The sequence below is a fragment of the Sinohyriopsis cumingii genome, chromosome 17 (assembly GCF_028554795.1).
Source record: "Sinohyriopsis cumingii isolate HCF-2022 chromosome 17, ASM2855479v2, whole genome shotgun sequence".
Taxonomy (NCBI): Eukaryota; Metazoa; Mollusca; class Bivalvia; order Unionida; family Unionidae; genus Sinohyriopsis; species Sinohyriopsis cumingii.
This window is the reverse complement of record NC_142977.1, coordinates 47651845-47679547: the sequence shown is the minus strand read 5'-3', so window position 1 is coordinate 47679547 and position 27703 is coordinate 47651845. Positions and strand designations below refer to the sequence as shown.

Here is a 27703-nt window from a genome sequence, read left to right as displayed (position 1 = left end):
TATATATATATATATAATGTTTTGTGAGTGAAAGTACACGTTTAGGCGTAAATTACTTCTGGAATGAGAATGACTTGATGTTTTTTTTGGTCCTTGTACTACGTGTCGTTCACTGGACTTAAATGTACAAAGTAGTTAATTGTAAATACAACACTAAAACCGAATAAAAAATAACTAACCAAAAACACGTAAGATGATCTATCTAAATCGTTATTTTTTATCGTATTTGAAATTATTGCTAGTTTTATATCCCTTTACCAATGACTTTAGGAAGACACTTTAATTTTTTTAGCATGACAGGGCCACCTGGTTTAATTTAAAGAGTCAATTATATGCTTGTATTTTTAAAACCTTTGGTGTATTAATAAATCTACAATAACCGTTCATGGAAGACACACATCGAAACATATTTCTCTGCTAACCTTATTTGCTGTACAAATGAGTCTGGGTCTTTAACACTTTAATCTAATTTTACTCTTGATATATTAGGCCATATAATGTCTTACTTAGAAACTTTACTTGATCAAGATTTGCCAAATCATAACTATGCAGCTACCTAGTATTAGAAAAACTGTAATACAGAATTACAGACAGACAGAGAGCTACTCTCATGCACCTTCCCAACATATATTAGGTTTCTGTTGTACTTACTTACCTAATCGTATCCTATAGAGTTTACTTCAAGTAAAGTTCCGATTGTTTGCACAAAAAAACTATTTTCGTACTAGTCAGTCTCCCCCTACACTGACAATAGATAATGTAATATATTTGTATATGGTACTCGATGAGTTGTATTTTTCCATCACATCACATAACCATTTTAGTCTTACTTAGCTGGATACATAGCGTAGGTTTGTTCTCGAAACTATCAATTTGGTGTCTAGAAATATTTTGCATTCTTGGTTTCTCCAAAGGTCCTAAAATAGGGTGAAATTGGGAAGAACTTTGACAAAACATGGACACAGATAATGTGTGTAAAATTCTGAAAACGTGTCCTAGAACCAGTCGACAATAACAACTGCCTCTAGGAATTCTATCACTCTATTTATCTATTAATTCAAATGTGATTTCTACCTTTGCACTTAATCATATATCCATTTGTCAAATTTTAAGAGAGAAAGATTTACAAAGATTACATTCTGCGACTCAAAAAATTAAATGATGCAACAGATAACGTATTTTGAGTATATTTTGTATTGTTTGTTACATGCAAATGGAATTGACTAACCTATATAGCTAAATGAAATGAAGCAGTCATGTTACTTTCCGATGTAAAACATAACAAAAGGCTGGGAACGGCTTATCAATCAATTTCCAATTCATACGCCCAAAGATCTCCATTGCTTGAATAATTAGATATATAATGAAAAGAAGAAAACGAAAACATTATCTGATATGCAACGAGTACCATACATTAAGCTCCACTCCTGCAATATCAATAACGTGTCCCATGCTTTTCACTTACAGAATTAAACAATTTGATCTAATTAAAAACTAATTGCCAATTAAGTATATACCAGTTTCTGATACTGCCATAAAAGATTGTGATTTAGGTTCTGACTTGAAAAAGTACATGTAAAATACAGATTACACGGCGTCTTTTCTTTGATTCAAGATAGATGTTCCCTCAGCTGAAATTCCCTTGATATCTTACAGAAATACGTGCGAGTGGTATGTGAATATTTTGTTAAAACGTTTAACACTTTGAACATGCTAATAAATTTAACACCTAAGGACGAACAAAATAATGATTATTAAAATGGTGTATAGAAGCAATCGCAGCACGCCTGACTCCTGCAGATATATGCACGTGACTTAGCATAGGAAAATGATAGTGACGTACTTTGAAGGAAAATGAGACAAGTTGTAATACTGAGCGTAAAGCTAACTACTCCGAGCGCTCTAAGGGTACTCTTCCGAGTGATATCAAAACCGACTTGAATAGACTTTATTTTTGTAATTCTCTGTCATCTCCTATAATTCTGAGTTTATTCATTTTTTCAAAATGGTCGAGAATCCATTGAAATGACACCATTTTTGAAACTCTTTGAAAGATATGTGATTAGTAAACGGGAAGTGATTGCTAAATAAAATGGATATTTCTTTTATCACGGTGATTAATTCGTTAGCTGTACTGAATAAATCAAACAATAGCCTGAAGCACCGTACAGTTTGTGTTTCCCACGCTTATTGACTGCTCATCAACAACAGACTCGGGTGAAATCAGTAAGTGTCATTCACACATGTGATTAAAGATGGATTTATTTTCTTGAATCCGACTCAAAATACAGAATAATAAGGTTTGGATGAGAGCGAAAGACCATAAGTCACAAATATCTCAACATAGATTGTCAAAGGGGTGTAATAAGCAAAAGTTTATGTAAGCGGCCTGGTCATCCAGGTATCTGTTCCTTAGTATGCTTATGTCACTGGAAAGTTTATTCCTCCTATTGTTGAAACTGGATGTGGAATACTATTGAACAATCCTTCTGTGACCAGGACAGTGATAATCAATCTACTCCATGTGAACCCACTACCTCATAAATTGGCCTCGGTGACAGACTCCCTGAAAGAGCACATGATCCAACGTTTTCCACATCATCAGTCTAGTCCTGATTCAGCTCTCGTGCACAACATTCCTCAAAATGTATACAGCGTGACATTTAATAAGTTCACAATCAGACTGAAACAGTGCATAGAGGTGCTTGGGGTGACATTGAGTGGAATCATTGACGTAATGTCCACTATGTAGAGCTTTACAAATATCATCGGATATCTAAAAAGACGTTTGTTAAAAACTTTATTTATTTCAGCTGACAATGTTCTCCGGTATTTAGCAGTTTCTGATTCCTTGTTATATGTACGCATGCAATCAGCTAATTCAACAGCAGGCTCCTCAAGGCATTGATGAGGTCTTACCCAGTTTAGTTGAATTTGCCAAAATTTCAAACTGTGTTCTTTATTGTTGAACAGAGATATCTCTGTCAATTTGAAGATGTCGTTCTCCAAATCATTTGAATTTCAGTGTAATCAGTTGTATATCTTTACATATATTTACAATATCATGGTTCATGTAGCGTTAAACTGAATTGCAGTACTGTATGTTTTAATTCGTTCATTTTAATTTGAAGTCCATCGACATATTCTATACCTTATATATGATTCGACTTTGTTAACAGCATCTAAGTTGTACAAATTATTATTTTACCATAGTTTAATTATAAGTACTACAAGGTGGTTTTGAAAAGAACTGGGTGTTCAGAATCTGTAACTTTAAACACTGTGTCGAAAGAAAGTGTTTTAAGTTCATCCTTTTAGCAGAGAAATCCTTCTCAATTAACTGAGTTTGGTAAACTTTTATGGTAACTATTTGCACTATTACATAAACATTGTACATGGCAACAGTATTATCCAGGGAAAATGCATAGCTGATTGATTAGTTATGGAAATTGCTGGTACACGTTTTTGAATCAAATGTAAATTGGGTCGAAATGATTTCATGATCTGTGTGTGTGATTTTCCTTTACCTTTTTTTATTTAAGATATTATTTTCCTGTTTGCAATCTTTTAAATAATCCTTCTCGTGTTTTTAAGCTGTAGTGAAAATGAGATTCATATACACTGGACAACAAATTTTTACAAAAGTCATGTTACTGAAATAAAATTAGTCAATTCTTATCAATTTTTATGTGCTGAACACGAATATGACAGTCAAATTGCAAAATTGGCTCTAGTTTTTTTGTAATCTGCAAGAAATTAATGTTTACATAACGAAATGCATTCCAATAGTAAAAGGTCAACTGTAATAGCCTACCTATAAAAAATCAAGTCATTGACTACATCTTAGATTTCTTCGCCTGTCTCTTGTACAGCTGTTCGGGAGCATCTCTGAGGAGTGTCCAGCAGCAGTCAGCCAGCATTGTAGTGGACCATTTTCCCTGGTATCTTTGTTCCATTGTTGCGATATCTTGATGAAAACGTTCGCCGTGTTCATCACTAACAATTCCACAGTTGCTAGGAAAGAAATCCAAATGGGAATGAAGGAAGTGAATCTTTAGAGACATATTGCAGTCAAGTTTCTTATACTTCATCAACATGTCTTCTACTAGTTCCTTATAGTTTTCTGCCCTAACATTTCCGAGGAAGTTTGTAGAAACTAGGCGAAAAGCATTCCATGCTTGTTTCGCGTCACCTTCCAGCAAGTTGTTGAACCGGTCATCTTTGAAAAGCTCTCGAATCTGAGGACCCACAAAAACTCCCTCTTTAATCTTTGCTTCGCTGAGTCGAGGGAATTTTTCATGCAGGTATCGGAATGCTGGCAAAGTCCGGTCAATGGCTTTCACGAAGTTCTTCATCAAACCTAGTTTGATGTGAAGGGGTGGTAGCAAGATTTTCTGAGCCTCAACCAGAGCTGGGTGTTGGATATTCTTCTCTCCAATGGCTACATTCTGCCTGTGAGTCCATTCCTTCCTCATGTAGTGCATTTCCCTTGCTCGGCTATCCCACTCGCATAAGAAACACATGTATTTTGTATATCCTTGCTGCAGTCCCATTAAAAGGGCAACTACCTTCAAATCACCACAGAGGTGCCAGCTGTACTTGTTATACTCAATGGAATTCAGTAGCTGCCTTAAGTTATCGTATGTCTCTTTCATGTGGACAGCATACGCTACTGGAATAGATGGAAGAATGTTTCCATTGTGCAAAAGCACAGCCTTGAGACTCAGTTTCGAAGAGTCCACAAATAGTCTCCATTCTTGTGGGTCATGAGTGATTTTTAAAGCATTCATGAGGCCCTCAATATCGGAACAGAATATCAGATTACTTTCCTTTCTGAAGAAAGGCTCCAATTGCTGGTGGCGCTTTCGATATGCAGTAATTGTGACATCTTCTTCTAGAAGATTCCATTGTTGGAGTCTTGATCCTAGCAATTCTGCCTTGTTCTTTGATAAGTCCAAATCACGAATCAGGTCATTTAGTTCTTCCTGTGTTATTCTGTGTGGGGTTGATGATGCACCACAGTGAAAATCTGGATCACTGCATGCTGATGGACCAGGAGAAGAACAGGTCGACTCACCTTTGTCTTCGTCAGATGAATCAAGAGAATATTCTGCTGGAGGTTCTGGAATAGGAAGTCCCTCACCATGTGGAACTGGTCTCAATGCAGACGGAATGTTTGGGTAGACTATTCTCGACTTCTTTCGCTTCGTTATTCCGCCGGAAAGAGGAGGAACCAAGCAGAAGTAACAGTCATTTAGGTGGTTGCTTGGCTCTCTCCACACCATTGGGACTGCAAACGGCATTGATGACCTTTTGCAATTCAACCACTGTGAAAGCTGTGTTGTACATGTAGCACAGCATATATGCGGAGCCCAAGGCTTGTCTTGGTCACCAACCTTGCATCCGAAGTAAAGATGATATGCCTTCTTCACTTGAGAATTGATACTTTTCTTCTGGTTGGCAAATGTCACTTCCCCACAAATATAGCAAAAATTGTCCGCGGTATTAACACACTTTCGAGGCATTACTGTTCTTTATTGTACGTAAATGGATAAAATAATAAGTTTTATGTAACAGTAGCTTGAACTGTCTCGCACAACGTCTAAAATATTTTAAATGCTTAACCTATCTGATTGGGCTTTATATAGTACACTGCTTACGTCAGCTTCAGCAGCCGCCTGGCATTAGTATAATAGGCCTACACATGTATAGTACACTGCTGACGTCAACTTACTTCAGCAGCCGCATGGCATTAGTATTGCATTGCATCAGAAAATGATGCAATCAACTGTGGATGATGTGAGCATGATGGTATTATGCAATGTTACATCATTATTCCGGATGTTGCTGCAGTCCTACTGGAGAAATTTACACAGTGAAACATAGAAAATGAGGTATATGAATATCTTCAAAACGAGAGCCAATACAAATTTTTCACGGTTATATTCGTGTTCGGCACACCAAAATACTACAGATTAGGGCCTTTTCAAGTCAGTAATGATTTCACTGTTGACCAGTGATATTAATAGTTACCTTGTTGCATTTCTTCTGATATCATTTGAATCTTTCCTATGTTGTAATTGTCTTATTATGGTCTGTGATACGTGAAACATTCTCTTGCTTAATTGTGATAACTTCATGTACTTTTTGTGTACACTTTTACCTTTTAGCATTCGTATCAAAACAAATTGGTATGCCTTGATTGTTGAAGTTTCGTTGGTTTCTGATGCGAGCTTGATTTTTCCTTACATTCATTTTCTAGAATCCAGTGCATATGTACCTCTAATAGCTATACTAAAGGATCTCTGTCTACAGAGGACAGCCGTATCATTTCATTTTATGTTATAATCTGTCCAGCTGGTTCTTGAGTTTTAATTGATTATGTTATGTATGTCTATAATTTCTGTAAATTGTATTCGTTACTGCACATTTTAGTGATGATCTTAACTTGACATTTCGTACTTGAATTGGTACTATTTCTAGATATTAAGAACGTAAAATTACATAGGATCTATACGTTGATGCTCACATATGTGTTGGCAGTAAGTTTATCAGCCGTAGACGTGATGACCAGTTTCTGACTCTTTTCCATATGACTGGTCGCTCAGGTGGTATCTTAGCAGAATTAAGTTTATTTTTATTGGATACGGTTATGCATTTTGTAACATTAGACTGAGTATTAAGATATGTCAGGTGGGGTATATGTCATCGCAATTGACTCTTGAAAGTGTATTTAAGGACAGAAAAGAGCAATCAGGTTCACTCCTATTCATTCATTCATTCAAATTTCTGCTTCATATTTATTGTGGCTTTTTAAGCAAAATCAAGTATGCATGTTAGTTGCCGGGCCAGAAGATTCTTGAATCTTAAATGTACATGGAACTGTTCATACTTTTAGACTTTAATGGAACTTTTATCTAGATTATTTTGGATTCAATTGATAATACTAAATTTCCTCTTAAATTTTCATTTGATAGCTTTAATAATTAAATAGTTTTTAGCGTTCTACAAACTTGCTTATTTTTCTTCTTTCTGTTACTTAATGTATGATCATAGAGACGTAACAATTCATAAAAGACTTTCATGAGGGCATACATTTTATCGTTGATTTGTTTCGTTTCCAAAAACTTTTCAAGTTGATTTTATTTGTTGTAGAGATAAAACTTGTTCGTAAAATATGTCATCTGAATCTCCCATAAAGTAATAGAATCTAATGAAATTATCACATCTAATTACTTTCCTGATTTGGTAAGGTTAGATAGGTTGATTTTGCAAACATATTTTGCTCTATTAAACTTTTAACGATTCCACTAATTGATATTTTGACTGGTCTTCCTTGCGTCTGCTAGAGTGATGTGCATTGCTGTATTCTGTATTTTACAATTAATTCATCATTCTAGTCTTCAGGGTTGTGAGGAACATGTCCACTACAAAAGGGAATTTTCGGTCTTTTATTTTACATACATATCATTAGTAGTTTTGTTTGAAAAGTTTATAAACAATTTATTAATATTTTTATTAATATTAATATTATTAACATTTAGTAATAATGGATATTTTTAAGTTGTTGCAAATGGAACAAATCAACTATAAAATGTATGCCCTCATGAAAGTACTATAAGATGCAGTTTCATATTTTGCATACTACCACTCGTTAAAATATCCATTTATGTGATTTTGGTTGGTCCAAATAAGCCTATGAAATTATTGTGCAGGATTCTCTTTATTAGTTGGTTGTGATCGTGGGAAAACATTATTAACTGCGCCTTCTGGATTTTTTTGTTTTCAATGAATATTTTTTGCCGCCATGTTTCGAATCGACTAGCGAGAAGAAAATGGATACAAAATGGTCTCGTCTGCTTCAGTATGACTAATTTACCCTCAGAGACGTTTGTTATGTCATACATAACGTGTCATAACATGTAACATAGCTAAAAAACCACACTACAAAAACAATAACCACAGCAAGCAAAACTATAGGTATTGCTTGTGTGTAGTGGGAGTTGAGGGAGTCGGTACATCTGTAGCACGGAATCCACACTATACACATGCGTGATTAATATATTAACTTACAGAAGTAAATAAACACACCACTGTCCACAGAAGAATGTGGACTTAATCCGGTCTCCAAACTGACAGAAGTTTGTCCAACCATTGCGTATTTACGAGGAAACTTTGTGACGCAACTCATGATATTTGTGTGCATATTCTGTAGTCTACTGTCCCAACTGAAACACTGCAAATACTTTGTCACACACACATAACATGGGAATTTCAATATCCAGTAAACCTTCTTTCACATCATTATCAATGTAATGTTTAGCTGAGAAGGTGATACTTTAAGGCTGTGTCAACATTGATCGTCAAATGTACGGGTAGTGCATCGAACAATGAGACATCAGATACATTTGACATTCTGTGTAAAAAAATGATTTTGGCTGTGTACAATTTTCTGTTTATTCGGTAGGGCGCTTGTTCTTTGACTAATAGTTTCTAAGAAAAGTATAATCTACTTTTAAAAGTCAATACTAGTTCAATCTTTTTTCGGACCGTTCTTTTACGCACAACAAATGAAAGGTGCAGCGGCTGTCAAAATGAACAAAATTGTTCGTTCTTCTTTCCATCTAATTAATTTCCACTGCAATGAATACTATGTGATAAACAGAATCAAAGCTCGCATACGCTGGACATTATTCAACTAGTTTAATAAATTCAATATTAAATCATTACCCATTTGAGATAGACTCTCTCTCTCTCTCTCTCTCTCTCTCTCTCTCTCTATATATATATATATATATATATATATATATATATATATATATATATATATATATATATATATATATATATTCCTCGCATGAATGTGTAATTAATAAGTAGACAGTTCCATTAACAAATTAACAACTATTTCAGTTTAATGAACTTTAGTTTATTTTCTGTAGCACATGTAATTGATATTTATTTGAGTAACTGACTTTCCGGATCATACTTAAATATCTTTGTTGTATTTTTACAAGAATAATAGACTAATGTTTTCGTTATTGTCTTGCAACTTTATGAAATATAAGTCTTTCGGGGGAAATTAGTTTCAACTCTGGCAGCGAAAGTGCTCCTACATTTTATTGGCAAATAAACTGTAGTTGTGAGAGATTTATATGCAAAAAGGCAGATATTCTTCAGTCATATATTCGATATCTTCGACAAATGCTTATTCTAATGTCAGACTTAGATAACATGCTTCCTCGGCTATATCCTTCTAAGTGGTTTATCTAAACATTTAGAGATTTATTTGGGCTATAAGTCTTTGTGAAAACTACGTGATATGAACTATTGGTTTGTTGCTTTTTCTGTTTTGTTGATTTTGTATTTTTATTACCATGAAATAATTGGGAGTCAGTAAATGGAAAAGAGTCTGACTAGTTCAGGATAAACCCTGTATAGCAGCAGAGACGTGCGATGTCATGCTTCGTTTAGATTACTGGTGTTGAACTGATGAATTAATCAAATAAGAATAGAAAACATTGGGATAAAGTGGAAGTAGACAAGAAAGTTGGAAGACAGAATTTGCAGATGATGTTTTCAAGAATGATATACAGCAAAAGGCGGAGGGTGTATACGAGAAACGAAGGATTGAAAATGGGCGGCAAGAAAATGAAGAAGACAAGGATAAATTGTAAAGATGAAAACTAGTAATTATCCCTGAGGATATATAACCCACGGAGCCTGAATGGGTAGAAATATTCGACTACATGGGATCAATAATATCGCGAAATGGAGGTTCAGGAATCGTAACCAAGAAAATGCCTGGCAAAACATGGTTAGATTTCATTAATTAAAAGAAATATGGCTAACTTGATGCTATAGTAAATGGACTAAAATACCTATATACTTCCACAATGTAAAGCCAGAAGAAAGAAGAAAGCCAGATGAGTGTGTTTCACAACAGATGATTGAGAAACACATATTCAACGTCTTTTGGCTAAACAGTATGGTCAACGAAGAGCTTTGCATAATTATTAGGAATAGAGTTTTGATGTGGGCAAATAAAGATAAAATAGTGCAAATATATAGGACATGCACTGAAATGACTGGAGGAGTTACTCATGACTACTGCCGTGATATGCAAACCAGAAGGAAGAAGGAAGCGTGGAGGTCCAAAGGGGACCTGGCAGAAAATTTCGGGAAGAACAGATGAAAGAAATTCATCCAAACTCACAGTGAGAGATCCTCAAAAAAGCTATAGGCAGTTGATGCCGTAAGAAGAAAGTTTTGACCTCATATGCTAGAGGGCAAGATGGGTCTTGAAGAAGTAAATATGTGAAATAATCATTCGTTCTTTTGTTTATTGAGGTGCATTTAGAGTGGCCTAAAAGTGATGTGGTGAAGGCGCATAAAATATAATGCATGATATGGTCATGAAATATTTCTTGACTTTAATATTAATTCATGTTCATAAGCTCTTTAAGTATTGTCAAGTCTTGTCATATGTAACGGTTTTTGACAGCACTGACAGCCCTTAGAATCCTAGCTTGATCAGCAAGTTGCTGTGAGTTTAGCCTCGATATATTTATGCATGTAATATATAGGAATCTATGTGATTGTCTGGCCCCTGCCATCAAATTTATAAACATTATTTTATTATGAAGGAAAGATATATGATTAATATTCGTTTAATATTCATGGCGTTATTTAGATACACTTGTCATTTAAAATCCATACATGGTGGAGGGGACTTCATTCAAAACAAATAGACATAATTCTACTCTTTTTTGTGTGTCAAGATTTTTACTCAGTTTATCACGGGTCTAAGAGATGTAATCATGTGTCTACAATGATGTGGAATACTTATTTCTGCGATGCTTTTAAATCGGGATTATTATCCCTATCGGATTTGTATTGTTCACGGGCGTCAATTGTTTCTTATCCTGTATGAATAATTAACTATTTCCTGTTGCCAGTATAACAATATAGTGGGAAATGGTTTTATGGTGGTAAATTTTACGTTTAAATATTAAATAATCTGTTTCATGTATTGCTTGACCCGGCAAAATGTTCCAAACGATTAATGTGGAAGACTATAAGAACTTTTAGACATCTCTAGTCTTGCGTGTACTTGTTGAAAATTACTTTTTATTTCTCAGATTAGATTGTGTCGCATGTACAACTAACGGAGATATGAGATCTCGGAAGTAAGAGGGAGAAGAACCTTATACAATTTTGTGAAGGGTACAGAGTTTCTTAAATTTTCTTCTTTCTAATAATGGGAGCCGGCCGATTTCTCTGTAAATTTCGTTAGTAGAAGCGCTACGGGAATGTCATGTTACAATCCTTCCCGCTTCAAGTCTTTGATTGTGATATTACATTTACTATAATACGTTCAACGTAGTGAATATTTGTTTACTTTCTGTACGTATATGTGCGAACATGATATAAAAAGCAAAGTATAAAGAACAAAACATCATACGTATCCTTAACAGATCGTCTGAGGCGATGGACACGCATTACATGTCATCTTTCCACTGGTAATCTTGTCTGCTAATTAAAATGACAAGTTGTGATGAATTTTTAAACTAGAAATTGAGTTTTAGCAATTAAGAGCAATCAAACAATATTTATAGGGGCCCCGAGTGGCCGAGTGGTCTAAAGCGCTCTCCGTTACGGATCACTGCCATCTCACCTCTGTCTGCGGCGGTTCGAGTCTAAGATTCAGCCAATGTGGGCATGTGAGAAAGCTTGCCAGTAGCTTCTCGTGGGTCGGTGGTTCTTTCCGGGGTTTTCCGGGTTCTTCCTCCACCATTAATACTGGCCGCCATGTATAGCCTATCGTGCTGAAAAATGGCGTTCAACCCCACAACAACAACAACAATAATATTTATAACCTCACACAAAAATAACACCATAACCAATAATAATAATAATGATAATAATAATACAGTAAATTCGACATTGTCGCATAACATTTAGAAAAATAAATATTAAACAGTTCGATTAAAACCACATTGCGTTTATCTCCTTCACATTATTTCTTTATTTGGGGCGTCTCTGTCTTCATGTCGGATTTAAATTGATGTTACCGCTGCTTCTAATAACGACACCTATAAATAATGCAAATAATTTCTTTTCTTCTCGCCAGATTTGCATCCCAACTATGCTGATACATAAATTATATCTATGAATACAGTGAAGACTGTCAAAAAGAAAGTACAGACTTGCATCATGTTAAAATACAGAGTAAAGATTGTTATACTAAAACGTCGTTTCTTCCTATTAACTCATTATGCAGTACTGTGATTTGATTTCAACATCTCCAGGGATTATACTAGTGAAACCACATGTTAATGCAAGAAATATAATTACATTTAGGTCATGCCGAAAGTTTCAAGTATTGACTTTAAATTCAGCTTTAAAATGTTTCTTTTCGTTAAGCCCCCACCCCTAACAAGCCAGAAATGCCTCGTTTTCCAGACAGTTTTTATCAATAGGATCTGATTTTTCTTTATACCATGGTTGATTATGAAACTAGAGCAAGTTAAAAAGCAATACATGATTTGATACAATAAACACCATCTACATATGTGACAGCAGAGCAATATAGTCATAAGTGAAGAAAATGTGATAACACGATTATCAGGGAAATGACTCATATCATTTATATGTCAGTTCGACGTTGGCTTTTTGTTGTCTCTTGAATCCTTGAATCTGTTGTTTGCACGAGATGATAATACAAATAGGCTAGCAGCGAAATAGTCAAAAGATGTGTTTATATTCTCCGTCCGCTTCATCATCAGTACTTATTTTCTCTTTTCAGAGAAAAAAGATAGGGGAAACGATAAGGAAAATAATAACGGATTGACTGTAAACAATTAATCAATGTGTAGGTCAAAAGAATCTCTTAGAAGCGCGACTGCCTTTTTGCGATTTTCATATCAGAACACCATAGTTATTTTAAAGTAAGCTGCACTTCTGCACAGTCCTCCAATACTTAATTATATTTGCACATCATTATTACTTGTATACGGTCGATAATAATTGAAAATAGCAAGTAGCGGCACGACTATGTCGATTCCTACCATCCCGTGTGTTGCAATAGATAACTTGAACGTAAATCGGATCACTTAGATAATGCATTCATTATAGATGACGAAATCCCTATATCAGACATTATAAAAATACTTTTGTATTTCGGGCTTGTCTAAACCGACACAGATGGAAAATTATCTGCCAAGAAAATGTTGTACAAATTCTTCCTCGTATATTGTGAAGAAACATACCAAAGCGAATGTCAGTTGCATTTATGTGTCCGAAATGTTTATCTTTTTTGTCAAATAGTGCTGCAGCAGCAAATAAATTCATGGATTATTACATTTGTGTTAGAATAACTATAGCATTGACAAACTTTAATGGTATTATTTGGATCCGCTCCGGTGGCCTAGTGGTTAGAGCGTCCGCCTCGGATGCGTGAGGTCGTGGATTCGATCCCTGGCCGAGTCATACCAAAGACTTACTAAAAATGGTACTAACAGCTACCTTGTTTGGCTCTCAGCATTAAGATGCCAGTGTTGTGACTGGTCGGTCTGGTGTCAGGATAATGTGACTAGGTAGGACATCATACTTCATATCTGTGGCATGATGCCCAGTGCTAGACATCACTATAAACTGTCATACTGCAGACATCGTAATGAAAAATTGTTAAAGCTATGCTAAAAATCTAAGTCACAGACAGGCACACTTACATTTGGAACCGTTGTCAGAATGTTTGCAAAGAATGTAATTAATTGTAACTCTCTTGTTTGGAATTTTCAGAAGTGTTTATATTGTTTTAATCTTTTGAAGAAAGTGTTATTATAGAACAGGTGTGAAAAGCGCTCTTTTACAAACGGATGAGTAGCATGTTGTATTGTTTTGATTTTATTTTACACTGAATATATTGCATCTAAGAAAACTTTGAATCGATTCACAAATTTTATATTTGTGCAAAATGCTACATATATCGGACAAAAATACCTGTGTGTTTTGTGGCATCTTTTCCAGATAGATAGAGGTATAAACTGAATAAAACATTACCTAAGATATACTTTATTTCTGGAAGAAAGCATAATTTACCAAGGAAGTTCGGTTTCCTCTTATGAGTTTGGATACAATTATTATTACAATCTCAAGTAAACGTTTACTCATTCCTGACCGTACGGTTTGAGGGGTCTTGCATATTTTGTATATAAAATAATGCTTAAATACATAAAGAGTTATTACATCTACTACATCTTTGAGTATAATAGTTCATAATCATTAAGTGCTGATGGTATCACACAAGTTTTTACAAACTAATGATTTCTATATTGTTGGTACCAAATCTGTCTACCTTAGAAAAATTTGACATATTGAAACCAACACAAATTCAAACATATTAGGTTACATTTGAAATAGTTATGGTATGATTCCATATTTTACAGTAAAACGTCTTGCATGTTGTTGTAGATTCTGAATACATACTAAAACAAGCTATTTTCTAACGTTTAACGTGACGTTAGATGTCAGGAGTATCGGCTACGTCAAGCCACTTTTGCAAATGGATATGTGTGTCTGCGAGTAGAGTTATATCATCGTCCAGCGCTTATTGTCCAGACGAAGTCAACCCAGCAAATAGTTCAAATTGTTACTCATATAATTTCTTTTAAATATTATAGATACAAAACAAAAAATGGTTGATAAAACACATAACATGGGTTTGATCATTATATTGAAAGAGATTCAGATTTGAATCATTTGTCATTACAATGGTTTCAATATAGGAGTGGGATTATTTATTATATGTAAAAGCTTTCTTTAAATATCTTGTTCTCTGAGTTTTAGGAACCACCCATCAATATTCAGTTTAAAAGGCCTTCTACACTTCCACGAAAGCAGCAAACACTCATGTTCCTCGTTCAAAAGTAGAAACTATAGCTGCTTGGAAATTAAAAGATGATATGATAATGATCATCCTGAGACACCTTTTGTTCCCCTTTAGGGAAGTTATATATAGTCTTATTACTCAATCCAATTATTATATTCAATAGAGGACCTTACGAACTTCTGTATAATACATACTGCAGGAGCTATCTATATAACTGTCAGGGTCACTTGTAGATTTTGCTCCACCTTGAAATAATTGCTCATTCAACCCTACTTTTAATTCGCAAGGTATATAACACTAGCCTATTACTCTCTAAAAGGATTGTTGTTAATTATGTGAGCTTTTCCCATTGAAAAGTAAATGTTCATTTTGAATACCATCAATACTGGAGCTGACCTAAGTGTGTGTTGTTTCATGACATATGCTATTTATTGATAATTAAATATAGTTTTAAAGATAGATTTATCAGTTCAACAGCCGACTTTGTGTTCGTGGTTTACAAATATGCCTGTAGATTGTACATACGGTTTTGAAAAAGTGTCTAGTAAAAAGACGAGGTATGTCATCAGGAGCAGACGCAAATTCGCAGTCTTATTTATTGAAACCAACATTTTGATATTGGCAATTGTTATGTTTTCAGATGTTTAACTTCCATAAAGAAACAAAACTAACGTCTAATTCAATTGCTTCATCTAACTCTTTAAATATATCTTCTTCATAAGACTGTATCGTACATTCTTGTGCATTTTTAACTTTGGCAGTTTAAAATTGTGTATAAAATTAGTGGACTCAAATCAGGGAGTTCAAACTCAGCACGATCAATGTTTGATCCAAACAACGCTTGTCAGCTGCTAGTGGATAAAACACAACTTGATCTCTAGCTAAGACATTGCCTAGTAATAAATGAATATACATGATAGGTAAAGAACTAACTGCTCAAATAGTTACGCTCCGAAAACTAACTCTAATTCCACACTGACACTATTTTGAGGAACAGGCATATAGCCACACTCGCCGCAATGAATACGAACTTTACTAGAAGAACAGTTATCAGACAAAGGCAATGTACTTTGCAGCAAAAGACTTTGAGAAGGTCTCGTGTTTATTAATAAATTAATAGGTAAGTGATGTAAAATATTCTGACATGAATGGAATAGAATCAGACTGGGTTTTGTATGACAAACAATATATTGCTTTCAATACAAGACTATGAGCGTGTCCACTTTGAAGAAGAGCATGTGGAATACATTTGTCTTTATTACGTTTCTTACTTTGGAATATGTACCAATACGAAATGACGTGCCGTTTCTTTTTACAGTAAGTGCATGTAGGAAGACGTGAGGATTTTAATTAGTCTTCTGAGATTTTTAATTCGATTAGTTGCACCGTTCGGTTGTTTATTTTAATTTGGAAGTACTCATTCGAGACACATGAGATTTTTACCAAAAACTTTCTGAGAGAGAGAGAGAGACCTAACAACAAATGAAACTTTGTGCGTCAATTAATAATCATTAGTTGTATTTACAGCATTTTTGAAGGTTTCGACTTTGAGCTAATCAAGAAAGGTAAGCTATCACTATGAATACATTTATTGAACTCTTCCGTTAATGTCAGTTGTCTTCGATTATCGTAATCTTTATCAGCTTTATCCGTTGAATACTGTCTGCCAAAAACTGTTCTCCTTCTTTTGCAGATTCACATGATTTTGTCCAGTTTCTGTTCTACAATTCCGAAACCCTCATCGATAAGTTTCGAATACCAACTTATAACCTTTCAACACTATCATTTAGCATATCATAATATGCAATTTGTTATAGCCGACGAAGAAGCGTGGACTAAACGAGCTTTTCTAATTCGAACACTTTGTAATAATAACATCCAATACCATTTTAAAGTGAGAAAAGTCATTCCGAGTGAAGAAAGTATTTATCAACTTTGTTCTATGAAAATATATTAATTTAATATTTCTGGTAACATCACTGCCTGAAATTATTTGAAAAGAGAGTCAGTGTGCTCAGCTTGCCAGTCATAATTGATTTAATATCAGTTGCATTTCCGTTGTTGTTATGTCCCTCTTCGTCATTATCACCCTCTGTCTCTTTTGCTGCATTTCGGTCTCTTTTCTCTGGCTGACTGCATTTTTATTTTTATATCCCTCTCCTCTTTTTCTCTCTGTATTTGGATTTCCATTGTTTTCTATTCTCTCTCTCTCTCTCTCTCTCTCTCTCTCTCTCTCATTCTTTCTCTCTCTCTCTCTCTGCATTTGTTTTTATTTTTCTCTCTGTCACTGATATTGCATTTCCAATATTTCCTTCTAAAACCGAATTTTTAAAAATTATTTTCCATCTGATTACTTAACTATAATTATTTAAATATCAGATCAAAATCAGATACAGCGTTAATATTCAAACCCAGTGCACTATTATCTGAACATTCTTTCCACCAAATACTGAAATAAAATATTCTTTATATCATGCCTTGTTAAAGATACTATCGCTTGTGAAAGATCATAATGTATACTAAGTTCAAGCAACTCTATTTTTGTCATAGACTTTAAGCCTTCCTGGGTAGTAATTAAAAGTTCTCAAGTTTAGATGACATTGTGAATGCTTGCTGATTTCCATAAAGATGTGTGCAATAAAACCCTTGTCCAGAGACAATGAAAATTATGAAAGAACGTCAATTTAAATAGTGGATACAATTGTTAATATCTCTGAAATGTTGTATACAAAGTAAGGTCTTGGAACGGTCCTCAGTATCTGTAACAAATATAGGTCTTACGATATGAAACAGATAGAATGTGAAACCATCAATTAATTAAAATTCAAGAAACAATTTATTTCGTAAAAGAAAATGACACTTACAGAATTGTGAATTAAATTCCAAATGAAACTAAAGATATCCAAAAGACAAACTTAATACTACTTAATAAAAAAAATCATGACAAACGTCAAACACACAATGCAAATGGGATATTCATAGCAATCTTTTGTAACAGAAGCGTACCTTATTTACAATTGTCCTAGAATTTGATATCCTTGTTGCGAGATGAGGGATTCTTCAATTACATTACAAATAATCATTTCAATCACGAAATTGTTTTCAATTTATTCGCTAACTTCTACTCCCTGCCTTGATCATCCTGTTACAAATCTACTAAGTTTCTCTCTGTGCAAAACAAATTAAATAGGATTATTTTATTATATGATCTCTTGCTGTTTTATTCAATTTCATTGAGACTAATTTAACCTTTTGCCTATCTCACTCATTGGAGATGATTCGTGAAATTGATACAATTGAGCGACAAATTATCACAATAACACTAAAATATGATATTCCCTATTCAACACAGAAATTGTCAAGGAAAAAATATTTCTTGGTGATAATGTTGCAGTGTTAATTCTTGGAATGTAAAACGGATATGTTCATCATGAAATAACAAATGTGGCTTTAAACTAACATAAATATAAATTTATTCATATGGGATGAAGGTACGCATCTTCATCTGACTGTAGAGGAAGTTCTTGCAGGTTCTTTGGAATTATAGATGTCAATCCTAAGCTTTGACTTGTTAAATCACCGTTTTCGTCGATAACTGTATGTAATCCTCCTGTCGTATCTTCTTTTATTGTCCAGTAGTTAGCAGCTGAAACTATTTCTCTACGTACTAATTCAAAGTCTCTGTCAGTTCCAAGGCTATCATTTGGCGGAACAATCTCCACAGTGGTGCTGCTGTTCCTATTTGGCTTAAAACACCTGCAACGTCAATAACAAAGCTTACAATTTTAAATACGCTACAAAAAATGTGAAATGCTATGTCAAGAGTATAATAAAATAAAATGAAATTCGTAATTCCTTTTTAAATAAATCGATATTTTGTCCTTTGATTGTACAGATAATTACATGGATTGCACGCTTTGTAAGATTTACTTTGCACCATATTTGTTCAAATTTAAGCCCTTTTAATATTTGTTTTGGCGGGGTAGCATTTTAAAAACAGGGTTATTTCTAAACATTCTGATCATCGACTAAACAGTGCAAAATTATACCTATTTGCTTTGGAAACAGAAAGAAATTCATAAAGCCGTCGAAATAAAAAAAAATGGTTCGTTCACATTAAGCTTTGTTAACACTTAAAGCGGCACTGTTAATTGAGTATGGTTAAATTAAATGATTCCACGCTTAACATTTCGCAAATATGTCTTTAAAAGAACTGCAGGGAAGAATACGTTTTCATTGCTTACCGTTTTCGTAATTTATATACAAGGAATACACTAATCAAACACGGGAGAATTGCAGCTGTGCCTAACAGGATGTTAGTCAGAGAAGGCGATTCTGTTGTCTCTGTAATATTAAGCGAGGATGCCTTAGAGATACATCATTTGTGAGACCTTATGAAACACACTGAACACAACATTCACTTTTTCCACCCATTATTGGCCGTAAGCGACATAACCTGATACTCAAACAAGGGTTCCACATACCTTGATGTCTCGCCAACAATAGCGCAGCTTTGGGGAGACATAACACCCTGGTACAAAGATTATCAATATAGTAATATCGTACCAAAGATCCTATTGAAAGTAATCTGCAATACATGGAATTTTCACAGCTTAGCTTAATCTTAATATTGAAAAAGTGGTTGGAAAAGTTAAAACTATGAAATAAATTATAAGAACACAAAGGAAATAGTTGCAACCCCAATATATATATTGCCATAAGAAATCCCAGTTGAAACATTCACAATCTGACAACACCAATTAAATGTTAATTATGTTATTCATTGTGAGTTGAAAGTGTTATCTTACCAGAGACAATATTCCCCAATGTGTTCGGTACACTTGTACCTGTAAAAAGTGAAATTAACATAAAATTTAAAGAATTATCACTGACAATCAAAACAAACAAGCATGTTTGGTTCTGTTTTATATAACATCAATACACTAGATGCAAATCAAGAGTTGATATAGGAATGGACTGATACGTTGCGTTGGGTAAACATTGCAAAAATACTATACGATAAAGAGAACAAAAAAAAAACAAACAAACGAAAAATGAAAAATGAAATACTAGAGTGTTAACACGGAAGAAAAAAGAAACATTTAACTCAACTAACACAAGCCACAACTGAGAGAGAGAGAGAGAGAGAGAGAGAGAGAGAGAGAGAGAGAGAGAACGTTCTATAAGAAGCGTGTACCGGACATGTACATTTGGCACATGGACATAAAAGGTCTGGTAAAAACCAAAAACAAACATGTCAAATGTGCAAGGCGAATATAGAGAATAAGCCAATCACAGATACAATTTGAAAAACAAATGTTTGAAATAAATACCACTGTTTATCCGGACATGGCAGGCAGCCAGTTACAGAGATTCGACCAATAATTATTGACTTTAATAACATCCAAATTTGTGCTGATATCAGAGCCGTTTACCGATGACAAATTTCCAAAACCACTGAAACACTAGACCAAAATGACTAAATACATGAGAAGATATGTTTACTAATACTAATGAAAGGCTAAATAAAATAGCTGTACTACTTAGACAGAATCGTATTCATTACTTAACGACTCAAATATATCAGATGATGATTGCCATTCTGACAAGGGTGTCATGGAACATTTTAAATTTATAACACGTGTGGATCTACATAAATGCTATGTCAGGAAAGATACTTTAAAATGGTATGATATATTTGGCGAGGTTTCAAATGGTTTTGCGCAATATTAACAGGCTTTTTATGCATGTTTGATACCACTAAATGTGAAAGTGAGAACGTTTTGACAGATTGTGATATGTTCCTGATGACTGCGTGGAAGAAGACGTGGAATATTAATGCTGCCACATATATGTGGAATCAGGTCGCGAAAGATACATTGATACAGATGGTAAGACAAAAAATAATAGTGACCACAAAAGGTCATAGTCAAGGAACATTCATTATAACCTAAGTTATACCAAATCTGTATGGGATAGTTCATGGGCGAATGAATGATGAAAAGAAAACATACAATTATATGGACAACTGATTACCAAATCAGATGGATGGTGTACCCAATCAGATGGATGGTGTAACCAATCAAATGGATGGTGGAGACAGTACATCTCACAAGATAAGATTTTCTGCTGGAAATATGACAATATGACAATGATGACAGCCACGTTACGCAAGTAGATTTTCAGCTACCGTGCCACCTGCACGATATTTCAAGGACCACGTGTTAGGTCAAAAAACTATAATTCCATTTAATTGATCATTACATGCCAGCTATATTAAATCACAAAAGAGAAAAATGCAATCAGATATAAAACTTACAACGCTACATACAGTTATTTCTAAGAATAAGAGAGATACATAGGTGGTGTGGTGGATCAATAAACATGATGAAAACAGTGCATTAGATTTACGACAACGTGGAGACAAAAATCAGTAAATGAATTTGAGAAAGAAGCTAGCATACGGATGGAAACACGAGTACATGATAAACGGATGGGACTCCGGAAAAGAAAAAGAAAAGTTAACATATGCACTGATGAAAAACATTGTTTCCAATGTCAATAAACTTTTCACGTGGAGCAATCATTGACATTGAATTAGCACTAGTTAGTTTGAGAAAAAATGATCAAGTTAGAGAAAGTAATATGAAGTTTCTTTACAGTGATTAAGTTAAGCAAGTGGTAAGTAAACTAATTCTGATGCAGCAAGATATCCAAAACAAGTTTGGTGTAATAACCAGAGGGATCGTGACTCTTATTCTTTATGTTGAAAAGGAATGCTCTTTTATTTACATGAAGGACAACGTCAGATTTTACGACACAAATTACAACAATGGTTGAATATTTAATTTGAAGGAAGCTAATAAGAACGTCTCTGGACATTTCAAATTTGAACAGTGTTCTTATGATAAACGCCTTATGCAAACTAGATACAGATGCATTTTGAAAATCTGTAGCAGAAAAAAAGAAAGAATTTAAAAATTGAAATTGTTTATTCAATCACAAGAAACATTACAAGGAAATAAATTTACGAAGATCTTATCAAGAACGGTACACTCAAATTTTGTCTCAGCGGGAAATATACATGAAAGCTGTAAAGATTTTCAAATACTCATATTTATCAGCTCATTGAACACAATTCCACAAATGGATGATGCTCCCAGTACTGCCCGAAATTCATATTATATTTTGCTCCCTATCTGTTCAAATATTCATCACCTTTATGTTGAAAATAAAATGTTAAACAGCTTGTATGTGCAAAATTAGTTTTGGCATAGTAAATTTGTATCTTGCAAATGTTTCATATCGTAGCTTACTTAAGACGTGTCACTAAGTTCAGTATTGTGCTTGATGGTTAGATTGATAAGAAACAATCTGACATTTGATTTTATTATGTAAGAAATCAATCCCCTATTTAAAGTTTTGAACGTAATCTCTTTCATTTATAGCATCTTGCAACTGACTGAGCAAAGCGAACATGCATTCTGCGTATTCGTATTATTGTATCATGTGATTCTATAGTTGAAGTTTAATTGCTAATATATGTCAATTGAGAGTTTTGAAAAACTATTGGCGCAACATGCATCATGAATATATAGGAAACATTATAGTATCAAGATCTGCATATCTACTTCTGGTGAAAGTTTTACTCAATTTTCCTTCATCCGTGTGGGGTACAATATCTTCCCATACTATGCAAACTTTGCTATATTTATGGCATTATTTGTAATATAACGTTTCATGAATGCATTAAAGCTATACTTGGTAAAATTCGTGTCCTGAAAAATACATAGATATATAAGAACTGCTACTATTACAACACCTTCATAAGTAATATTCGAGATAGCTTTACAAATCCTTATAATTGCATCAACATGTTTTATTTCTTTATCCATATTTTGCTGAAAGTCTCATAGATCTGCTTGAAGGGTCTTTTTTTAAAACTTTTATCTGTATTCTAGCTTTCCTGAGCTTTAAAGGCAATTAACTTCATATTTTTGAATATCTCTTTTCTCTTCTTCTTATTAACCGGCAAAGACATCGTAGTTGTCATGTCGCTTTTAAGGATACCATTGTGTGTGTATGTGTAGCTTTAACAATTTTTCAGTATGCAGTGTGACAGCAATAGGGCATCACGCCACAGACATGTGGAATCATGTCCCACCCAATCACATTATCCTGACACCAGGTCGACCAGTCCTAACACTAACCTCCTAATGCTGAGAACCACGTGAGACAGCTGTTAGTACAATGTTTATAAGACTTTGGCATGATTCAGCCATGGTTTGAACCCGAAACCTAATGCATCCGAGGTGGATGTTGTAACCACTTAGGCCACCGGAGCGGTCCGATTCCAATGTATTATTGACCTGCTATGCTTTACTATGTACTTTCGTTCGTGATTGACAGATTTTAAAATACTATGCAGTAATCACAGTGCACTTTCCACGACTGTCACATTCTAGAAGGACGTTATCTTTGAAAAACACAAATGGTTACCAGCTAACTGATACTGTTATTTTTATATTATAGCTCCATGTGTCCTCAGTGGAAATAAAAAATTTCGGCACATTGTCATCGGATAAGAGGTGTTTTCATTACATCGTTTATTTCAGTCGCGTTATGTTCTACTGCTAGTTCATGACTGTGAATATATTCAACATACTCTTTAAATTTTTTACTTTTATTCTTTTTATATATCGTTACGGATATATATGTTATATATTAATTTATAATTCAGTTTTATTTAGGTCCTTTGTGTGTAACTTATGTTTGAATTATTTACTTTTATATTTTTTTAGAAACTTGATTGTTTGTTGGGTAGTACGTCGTCTTGATATTTAGTTTAAAGAAATAGACGTAATATATATATATATATATATATATATATATATATATATATATATATATATATATATATATATATATATATAATCATTAATAATAATAACAATTATTATTATTATTATTATTATTATTACTATTATTATTATTAAGGTACTTCAAAGTCTATTTGTGCACGCCATCCTTAGCTAGAAATCCGAACCCTAAAAACTACTGATGTCGTGCATCCGGACCAAGAATAAGTTGCAAGGAAAGTACTCGAAATGTACGGGAAGTCACTTGTTTGGCATCCATGATCTAATATTCAGCTCAGCAGACAAACCCATTTATATAGTCGTAGGTATAATCAGTATCATGTACATTTACTTATTTGTGGGCGAATTTTGAAGGTTAATATTTTGTGTGTGCGCAATAGCTGTGTGTTCACTCAGGTTCCCCGAAAGCGCAAAGGCAAATTTAAGGCTAGATTTAGCGTAGGTGTGCAATGTGCATAAGATCGTTAGTTACATCTGGTATCATGAAAAAGAATTTAACATATCAAATTCTTACAGGTGTGTTTGTATCTAGACTATTAACACGAAATAGTGTTACGTCGAGAAAAGTCTGATCTTTTCGAAATAAAGAAACTGTAAATGCAGATGTCATGGTCGTAGGGATAAATTTCTTATGTATATACTATCAACTGGTTATCGAGTTATATTACTTTCTTTGGAAACATGTTTCCGTTAAAAGTCCTTTTCAGACGAACATGATTTATTTCTTAGTCTCTATCTCTTAAATCTTAAATGTATCCAGAATTAAAACTACCGATTGGAAGTGCTGTGGCAAATTATATCAAATGGTCAAGAGTAGTAGGGTTGTCATTATAGATTGCTTCTGAATGTCGTTTAAGAAATCTCCCCTTATCAGTGATTTAACAGCCTAAATGTCTCAATGATTTGAGAGATCAAAATCAGCGTAGATGGGATCAGTTTATCTACTGCTTAACGTCTCTACCCTGAAATTCTTTAACACATTTAATATCGGCTTATGTTTAATAACTTTTCCAGTTAAAACATATTCAAACATGAATCTCTGAATTTTGGTTTTTTTTCTTTCTTGTCTTCTTTGACTCACTTTTCATTATTGCATTACCGCCACGTTTAACTTGCGCACATCTGTTTTGAAGAGACTACACACACACACACACACACACACACACACACACACACACATATATATATATAATTGCGAACTGTATCATACCATTTGAGAATTAACAAAGTACGTAGTGTTTATTGCTTTTTATACAGTAGATAAAATCTTAGTAATAAAATATTTAACCAACCTGTCACCATTATGTGTACTGTGTATATATCTTCGTCTTGCAGCTGTCTCTTGGCACTGTATAGTCCTTCATTATCTTTTGAAATGTTTTTGAGGTTAATGGTCAGCTGAATTTCGTGGCCTTGCCGAGAAAAGGAAACTTCCATTCCATCCTTCCACTCTGGTTCATTATAGGAAGTATTTCCATCTGGCGAGATTGCCAATATTTCCGTATTGTTATGTGTTACAGAAATCAAGTCACCCGTTGGGTTATGAAATGTCCAGGTCCAATCAGCATTTGATCCAACTTGACACTTGATAGTCTTTGTATCTGTATTAAATATTGTGCGCATATGCAACAGAAAATAAATTATTCTTATTAATACAAAACATTGAGTAGTAAAGTTTTAATGAACTTTTAAACCTTCCAGTAATCTAAGGCCCCACGACAGAATTTCCTAAATGGAAAAACCACAGGTTCAATATTTTCTAACAAGAAATGTTACATCACAAATTTAACAAGTAGCAGTTCTTACCGTGACAGCAACATCAAACTTTCCATATATCTATAAATGTAAGTAACTGTGAAACTCCTATATCTGGACTGATTCGTACAGATTATCCGTTTCATAGCACACCGAGTGCATAGAATCGTATGTCTTAGGACGCATCTCATTAGCAAATATTCATTCTTATATCGGGGCCCCTGGTGGTCGAATTGTCTAAAGCGCTTGCCTTTACCGATCACTTCTATCTCATCTCTGTCTGCGTGTGTTACATTTTTGGCTCAGTCAGTATGGATATATGAGAAAGATGCCAGTTGCTTCCCGTGTGTTGGAGGCTCTTACAGGAGTTTCCCTGAGTTTTTCCTCAACCTGTTATACTGACTGCTATGAATAGCCTGTTTTACTTTGAGCAATGGCGTGAAACCCAAAACAACAACAATCTTAAATCGACAGATGCACGTATCGTACTGAAAGAGGAAATTACATTTAAGATGGAAACCTTACGGTGGAAAATAATTTCAGAAGATAGAAACACTTAAATTAGGAAAAGGTGTATTAAAAAGATTAAATAGTGCGTTACTACACCTCGATATAATAATGGCTATTTGGTGCCAACTAAAAGCATACGTCCATAAAAATGACAAACTGAATTCATAAATATTTAAGAAAATAAATTCTTCCTAAGGAATGTACACACAAAATAAAATAAGATTAAATTAAAACATAAATATGGTAAAGTATGTAAAATGTTGATAAAATAATGACGAATTTCAACACATGTGAAATGATGCTTCTTTGAATATAATGACTTTCTCAGGGGAAAGTGTATAAACATTTCAAGTTTTACTCTATTTTATTTTGTTCTTCTACTTTATGTGTTTCTTCCTCTCCTAAGCTGGACAGTTGCTTTCAATGATAAATGGTAAATTAATTATAGCTTTGCTGGATTATATGTCTAATTGGTATTGCGTGGGGAAAGAAGTATCTGAGATGATCCGTTGACCTTATTTTCTTCCCAGATTCCATATTCTTCTATTGACCAAAATAACCCATATCAATAACAGAGAAAACGCTACATCCCAGACTACGTTTGGCCTACTAATTTTTCCAAACATGTGGAATTATAGTTGAGGTTGCTTGGCATGACTAAGTTAATTACCTTTTTATAAGACCTTTATTCAAAGAGTGCTATCTCTAGCGGTTCATATTTTTGTCTTTTCTAGCTTAACATCTTGCTTTATATCCATTGAATAATTTCTCCTATAAGAAAAAAATTATAAATCTTTTATTTCAAAATAATGAAACCCTCCACATCATGGATACTTGTTTCCTCTATACAGATATATCACATAACGAAGGAAACTGAACTTGGAAGGAGTCGTGATATGACCGTCTCAACCGAACCCTTAAGTTGGTGCACAATTACTGATGATGTGGAGAGCAAATTGGTAGGGGCACAGGAGCAACTTAAGCAATTCTTCGGATTTGATAACAAATTTCATCCTAGAATCAAATTCACGTTGGAGTCATCAGATTAATTCAACATATTCCTCGATACCCAATAAATTATACAAAATGAAACACAGGATCTTACTTTTATTGCAAATCATCCGATTGCTACTAATATGTCTTATCTTCCATTTGTCGTCCTAAACATATAATCCAAAACCTTCCATTCCGCCCATGTGTTCGCATAAAATGTATCTGCGCAAACGAGAGGACATTCAATGAAGTGGTTGAAGGATAGTATAGGGCACTTAAAAAAAGGAGACATATAAACAAATCTCAAGAACAGGCTACAGAAAACCTAGGCCATGTACCGAAGCAATCTACTCAGAAACAGGTCTAAGACCTCTAACAATCATAGCCCTTTCCCAATAGCATATTACCCAGATGCCTCAAACATAGCACAACTTGTCTGGAGGCACCTACATATTACTGCATTGTGTACTTCTCCAACGGATGTGTTTTCAGCATATTTTTAGAATCACATACTTAAGTCCGCCATACAATTACAAACACCACTTTGTGCAAATCAGATGAATTCAAAACATACTATTGAAGAAGGGCGTAAGTAAAAACAGACGTTTGTCACCTTGTCAGCAAATGCCCTTGAATACCACTATAAGAGTTAATTAACTGCTGGTGTCACTTA

The 27703-nt window shown here is 34.1% G+C and overlaps 1 protein-coding gene across 1 annotated transcript; it reads right to left on the bottom strand.

Annotated features, from left to right (window-relative positions):
* Positions 1-17710: 17710 nt before the first annotated feature.
* Positions 17711-25176, bottom strand: LOC149778555 (uncharacterized). The gene is made up of 4 exons (XM_089938499.1): positions 25065-25176; positions 19702-19740; positions 19138-19237; positions 17711-18649 (listed from the first exon to the last, which is right to left on the bottom strand). Exons 1-4 carry the CDS (start codon positions 25072-25074, stop codon positions 18370-18372), a joined length of 429 nt encoding a protein of 142 aa, XP_089794625.1. The 5' UTR covers positions 25075-25176; the 3' UTR covers positions 17711-18369.
* Between the last annotated feature and the right edge of the window lie 2527 nt (positions 25177-27703).